Below are 6,939 nucleotides of genomic sequence, written 5' to 3'. Positions count from 1 at the left end.
GGGGAAAACGCTAGCAATACCAAGTGCTGGGGAAGATGCAAAGTAACTGGAATACATTGTTGGTGAGAAAGCAACACAGTACAATCACTCTTGAAAACAGGTTGGTAGTTTTGTATAAAGTTAAACATTTGTTTATATAAAACCTAGAAATTCTACTTCTAGGAATTTACCCTAGAAATAAATATATACATTCACTCAAAATACTGCACAAGAAAGTTTATAGCAATTCTACTTAAAAGAAGAAAGAAAAAAAAGGGGGGGGCATCCTAAATTATTTTGGCCAGTAGATAAACAACAGTGAATCATATTTCATATGATTGCAGATGAATCTCAAAAACATTATAATGAGTGAAAGAAGTCTGACACAATATTCCATTTATATTACCTAATTCCATTTATTTGCCCTTCCAGAAAAGCCATTATTCATTTATAAAGTCATAAAGGAGATCAGAGGATTGTGTAAGGACTGACTCAGGGCAGGAGGGATCTCTTTGGAATGATGAAAAAGTTCTGTATCTTGATCATGGTGGTGGTTTTGTGGGTATATACATTTCTCAGAACTCAAAGTGTTCATGTCTTACAACCTAACCTATTCACTATTGGGTATAGTGTAATATATCTCAAACTACTGAGAGATCCATTATTAGAAAGTCATTAAATCAGTCTCAGGTATCTGCCCAAAGGGGTATTTATCCTGAAATTAATGAAGCTTAAAGCTCCAGGCCCCCTCACAAAACTTCTTCTAAGATCTGGTTACTAATCATGTAACCATGTATTCTTTTTCCAAAGGGAGTTTCCAAGTTGTATCCACTTTAAGCCCACAAAATGTAGATCTGTCGCTGGATAATTATTTTTTAATGAAGTGAAATAGAAACAACTAGAATGGTTTGTGAAACTTGTTTCAGTTTATATAGTGGGTCATGGCATAAAATTTCTTACTAGGGTTTATGTTTATGAAAAAAAGTTACATTTTCATCGTAAAGCAACCTGTGCACTTGTGCACAAAGAAATGTGCACATATTCATGTAACACGGTAAGAGGAAATACTTGGAAATAACCAATATATCCATCAATATGACAATAAGTGCACTGTGGTGTGTGTGTATATCTATGTTGTAGAAATATATAACTAAAATAAATTAACTAAAGGTGCATGCCTCAGGCTAAATAACTCTCATAAACACAACATTAAGTGAAAAGGCAAGTTAAAGAAGGTTACTGAAAACATAATATTCTTTAGATAGTTAACCTGAAAGACATTGCTATGTCTGGTGGATTTCCATGTATTGCCTCTAGATACAGTCACAGATATAGTACAAATATTAACTTATGCATGTGTCTGAAAGAAATTCAGGGTAAGATAGTGATTACTTAGGGGAAGGAAGGAGAAATGGGAATTATGTGAGGGAATACATATACACGGGGCTTCAAATTTATATACATTCTTGTTTTATTTTTAAAAGATTTATTTATGCATATAAGAACTGGGGTACACACCAAAGGTGGGATGGAGAGGATTCACTGAAGAGTGGGGAACAGAACAGGCTGACTGACTGAAAACACACTGCTGAGGGAAGCAGAGGGCAAGACTGGAGAGGTCTGCTGTGCCACGTGGGTCACCTCCCTCGTGAAGGATTGAACTTGTGCTGCAGTAGCTGCAGATAGCTTCATAGTGCTGTGCTTTAACCCCTTGCACCACTAAGGAGGGCCCTTTAGTTTGTTTTGAAATAGATTTGTGACAAACAAGAAAAAGTATTAAATGTAATAAGGTGGATGTATGGATTTTTGCTTTATTATCCCGATTCTTTTCTGAGTATGTTGTATGTTTATTGATGTAGACATTGGTAATAGTGTGATTTCACTTTATATAGTTGGGTATTTACCAACATTGTACCATGAATGGTCATGGAGACATTATGAAGTAAGTGGTACAGAAATTATTATTCCATAGAAAATCTAAGAAAGCAGAACAATTTCTTAAGAACTGATAGGAAATGACTCATACTTGTTCTTTGCTTGGCCCAAATTTGCATGGTAATGCACTATAAGGGTTTCCTTCAAGTTCAAGTGCCCTGACCCCAGCCACCTCTCCCTATCCCTATCCTAGGAAGGCAGTTACTCAATGGAGGAGTGAACTATTTTAATAACTAAATGTCTGTTCTAAAAGCTGTCTTGCTGAAGCACCAGAAGGAATGTTAGTGATTTTGTAACTAAGTGGATACATATTTACAAGCCATTTATTTGGAAGCTCAGGTCTCTCCTGCTTACTCAGTGACCTTGGACAAATCACTTAATCTTTGGCTAGTGATATTTGCATTCCAATAAGCAAAATGTATAATTTCCATGACTGTTCCCTTAGGGCTCCTGCCAAATACTTTTTGAAAAGTGAAGCTCTATTTAATGTCAGGTATAAGGCAAAAATGTCAACTGTTCAGGTACAAATTTCTTCTGTACTTGACAATGGCAATTGTAAAAGAGATTGAGTTTATACTTTCCATGCCGTGATACCCAGAACCTACAAGGAGTTTCAGAAGGCCCTACCGTCGGTGCTGACATGAAGTTCTAAAGTTTATTGTTAACAAACTACTTTCAAAATCTTCAAACACCATGAGACGAAGAGAAGGCAATAGACTACAAATTGCTCACTTTTTACTCGTTCCGGATAGGTGTTGCTTTCCTTTTTTAATAACAAAAAAAGCATGTGCATGTTAGTGATTTAACATGGTATGGAAAGGGAAAGCGGTGAGAGATAATGTAGGAACCCGCGCGGCCCAGCGCACCACGTTAGCGTTCCCGACTCTGGCGGTGTCTCCCTTGGGACTGGCCCTGGCGGCTTCTGGCAAAGAACCCGAGCCCTCTCGCGGCGGGACGGCGGCGAGAAGCCACAGGTCCCTTTAAGGAGCCCTGCGGACCGAGTCCGCGGAGCGGAGGGGGCAGAGGAGGGCTCGCGAGCGCTCGCCACGTGACTCTGCTGCCAAGTTTGCTGGCGAGTTTGACAGGAGTTTGCTTCGGACTCGGGGGCTTTCTGCGGCCAGCGAGGCAGAGCGGCGGCCGCGGCCTCCGCCAGCACGGGCAGCAGCGCTCCCGCGACCCATCCCGCCAGCCTGGATCCCGCGCCGCGGACGGCCGCTGGCGCTCCAGGACCGCTCGCTGCCTCCCTAGCGGGTCAGCAGCCCCCAGCCCCTCCGCGGTTCGCGCTGCCCCCAGGCCAGGGAGCCGAGACTCCGCGCCGCGCTCCGGCCCCGCTGCGCCAGCATGTCCTCGACGGAAGGCTCGAGTCGCACCGCGGACAAGTCTCCGCGCCAGCAGGTACAGCCGCGCGCCCCGGGACTCTCACCTACGTTTTCTCCACCTGGCTATCAGAGCCGACCCTCATCCGCCCCCTCTCCTGGGAGTGAGTGAGAAGACGCAGAGCAGCGCGTTCTCGCGTTCCCCACCGCCCTGACCCCTGGTCGGCTCTCTCTCCGCAGGTGGACCGCCTGCTCGTGGGTCTGCGCTGGCGGCGGCTGGAGGAGCCGCTGGGCTTCATCAAAGTTCTCCAGTGGGTGAGTAGCTGCCCCAGCCGTCGGCTATTTCGGGAACCGAGGCTGTGACGCTGACCCCAAGCAATTTGGCCAGGATGGGGGGGGAGGTGCAGCGGCCCACGGGAGGGTGGGGGGCCCCCCTCAGCAACAGGTGGGCGGGGGAGGGGAGGAACGGGGCGGCCTCTCTAGCACTTGGTGGCAAGAGGGTGAGGACCAAGGCATGTAGAGCCCGGATTCGGTCCTTCTATGTGCAAGGAGTCTTTGCCCAGGGCGCTCACATTTCATCCGGGCAAGCGGACCTGGTGTAACCTTTCCAGAACTCTGATCCTGCACATACCACTCCTTGGTCGCGGGAGGGGGGAGGAGGACAAGAGGGACGAGGTCCGCTCTTCACCACTAGGAAAGCCACAGAGGGCAAAGGAAAGAAGGAGGTAGGTGATGGAAATCAGGGTGCTTCCCCTAACTCCCCAAAACCTGACTGATCCGACAAATGAACTCAGGGAACAGGGTCCCGGTTGGCAATTCCCCTGTCGAGGTCATTACAGTATGTAAGTTTCTGTAACTGAGTCAGGGACGGAGGGAGGGAGGGAAATGGAAGGTAAATGAATGAAGTTCAAGATTCTGAGATTAAATAAAAGGAAAATATCAAGACAGAATAAAAATTACAGTGTGGTTAAAATGTGTCCTGTGGAGTAAGGTAGAACATTGCCGTGGGAAGCTGGGGCCCTGGTTCCAGCCCTGGCTTGCCTTTTCCAGCTACATGACCTTCCGCCAGTCACTTCTTTAAAAGGTAGTTTCCAATATTGGTCAGATCAACCCAGGGTCATGTTATAGGTTGAACTATGCCTGTTGCAAATGCTAGAATATTATCTTTCATTAGATTTACCCTGTAGCCTTGAAGAAATCACTCTACCATGGCCTCAGTTTCTCCTTTAGGTGAACTATTTGGTTGATGTAGGTGAACTATTACTTTCTTGCCTCACTGGTTCATTGAGACATCGATACATTCTCTGTCCTTCCCAGTGTCCAAGTACCCTGGGTAAAAATTAGGGTTGGAGACAGGTGCACTCACTCTTAAATAATTCAAGTCATAATACATTTGGAGCACCATCATAAAAGAAATTTAAGTTAGACAATTCACCTAGCAAATTAAGTGAGCATTTAATTCATGTGCTTTCAGCACAGAATCCAACTAGGGAATAAGTTACCATAATACTGAGGACTTTGTTCTAAAGGACTTGTAACTCACTGGTGATAGGAGTTAGCACCGTGTCACAAATTTCTAAATCACTGTTTGAATGAGGGTGCATAAATCTGGAATTCAGGAACAATAATTCATTTGAAGCTATCTTTGAATATCTGAGACCCTGGCTGGGGTTATAGCCAGGGGAGCGCCCATGTGCAAATTCTGGCATCTGGGGAGGGGGGCGGGGACTTCCACTCCCTCCTGCTTCTGGAGCAGTGCACCGAGTGCTGACAGAGCACTTTCACTTCCCTCACTTCCCAATTCCGACCCACTCCTTGAGACCAGAGGGGACCATATAAAAATGATATTAGGACTCCATGTGACTACGGTCCAGAACTAGGGAGCCATTTCGTGCTATCCAGAGGAGCAGAACCTGAAATGTGGAAAATTACAACTCTATCACTTAACAAGAGACAGGGGTATGAGAGAAATTTGAGCGATGTTAAGAGATGAGGGAAACAATGAAGATAGGAGATCATGGAATCACCTTTTCTTGAGGGGAAGGGTCCAAAAGTGCCATCTTCAATACTCTTCTTAACCCCCCCTGCTAACTCCCTCAATATTTCTATAAAGACTGCACAAAGCAATGCCAAGGAAATGATTCAGTCTCCTCCAAAGGTCAGCATTGATATCCTAAGAATTAAAACCTGTTTGGCTTTTTTGATTCTCAGCTTCTTACAGAGGGGTTATGTCTTTTTCTCCACGGGCCAGAGCTATAACCTGCACTCAGCTTTCACTCAAACGGTGGCATTCTAAGGAGACATGTCTTGCTCTTACCACCATCTTGGCCTGATTCAGAGTGTGAGCTTTCCTTGCCCTGAGCCTCTGCAGATGAGCTGATGTGAAAGTACACAGGGAAAATGTCATTTGGGATTTCCACGTATTTTCCTTAGAGGGATCAAAACCTGACTGACAAAACAAGTGGGGGGGGGCACAAATCTTGCAGTTACTGTAATGATAATTGAAAACTTTCATTGTCATTATTACAAAAGGCAATGATTTTCCTGGAACCCTGGTGAGCAGAAAGTAATGTCATTCTTTTACTAATCAGGAGCTTGGCCTACGATGTCTTTTGAAAACTCAGCAATTAACTAATCTTACCTCAATTCCAATTCTAGGGTCTTGTTAAGTCTCCATTAAGCCAGTGGAATAACATAGGCATAGATGAATTACTGGATAACTAACTTTTTGAAATGAAGGAACAAAGGCAGAATTGGAAGTTACATGGTTTTGGTTTCAATTCAGTTTCCTCTGCTTTCTAGCAGAGACACCTAAGGTAAGGGGCAAAATCTTTGCGTGCTCCACTTCTGCAATTGAGGGTCAGACCTGTCCCAGCACTCACTGGGAGGATTACAGAGATAGCATCTTAAAGCAAGTGTTCCAGAAGTCCAAGGTGAGACTTACAGTCCAGAAGGAATTCAGTGAGTGTGGCTCCTTGCTCCTATTTCTGAACCTCTTCTCTCCTTAACTATCCCCCTTATGCCAACTGTTAGCCAGATGAGTCTTTTGATGATATTATTCAAATGTCACTGCCAACTCCTCACTTTGAGGATAAGGGACTAGATTGTTCAGACACTGTTCCCATGATAAGCTATCACATTATCTTTAACTGGGTGTGCCCCAATCATTCATTCATCTTTTTAAAAAAAGATTTATTTATTATGCATACAGAACTGGGATACAGATCAGAGGTGCTGGGTGGGGAGAGTGTTAAATGATTCACCAGAGACAGACTAGGGAGCAGAACGGGTGAATTTACTGAAATACACTCCTGAGGGGGAGCAGCAGGCGAGACAGGAGAGGTCTGCTGTGCCATGTGGGTCAGCTCCGTGGCTGGGAATAGAACTGGTGCTGCAGTGGCCACAGACAGCCTCACAGTTATGAGCTCCAAAATGTGCCATCATGAGGGCCCTTATTAATTCTTTAGGGTACCCAAGTCAGTTATTTGGCCCTGGGGCCTCTGGACTGAAAATAAACTTTTTTAAAAAAGATATATTTATTTGTACATACAGAACTGGGGTACAGGCCAGAGGCTCAGGGGCGGCAAGAGGCTTCACTAGAGACAGAGTGGGGAGCAGAACAGGCAGATCGACGAAGTACACTGCTGAAGGGAGCAGCGGGCGGGTCAGGAGAAGTCTGCCACGCCATGTAGTCACCTCCGGGCAGGCG

At 45.0% G+C, this 6,939-nt stretch overlaps 1 protein-coding gene across 1 annotated transcript in view; it reads left to right on the top strand.

The window, feature by feature from the left end:
* The first annotated feature begins 2,427 nt into the window (after positions 1-2,427).
* SYPL2 (synaptophysin-like 2) overlaps positions 2,428-6,939 on the top strand; it is a 13,025-nt gene continuing 8,513 nt past the window's right edge. The window contains exons 1-2 of the mRNA XM_004689696.2: positions 2,428-3,309; positions 3,471-3,545. Of these exons, the coding sequence (XP_004689753.1) occupies positions 3,256-3,309; positions 3,471-3,545 (129 nt within the window). The 5' untranslated portion in view covers positions 2,428-3,255. The remainder of the gene's footprint in view (positions 3,310-3,470; positions 3,546-6,939) is intronic.

Source organism: Condylura cristata, unplaced genomic scaffold (assembly GCF_000260355.1).
Source record: "Condylura cristata isolate star-nosed mole 26May11 unplaced genomic scaffold, ConCri1.0 scaffold00026, whole genome shotgun sequence".
Classification (NCBI taxonomy): domain Eukaryota; kingdom Metazoa; phylum Chordata; class Mammalia; order Eulipotyphla; family Talpidae; genus Condylura; species Condylura cristata.
Note: the sequence above shows the minus strand (reverse complement) of the source record. Positions and strands in the feature narration are given on the sequence as shown.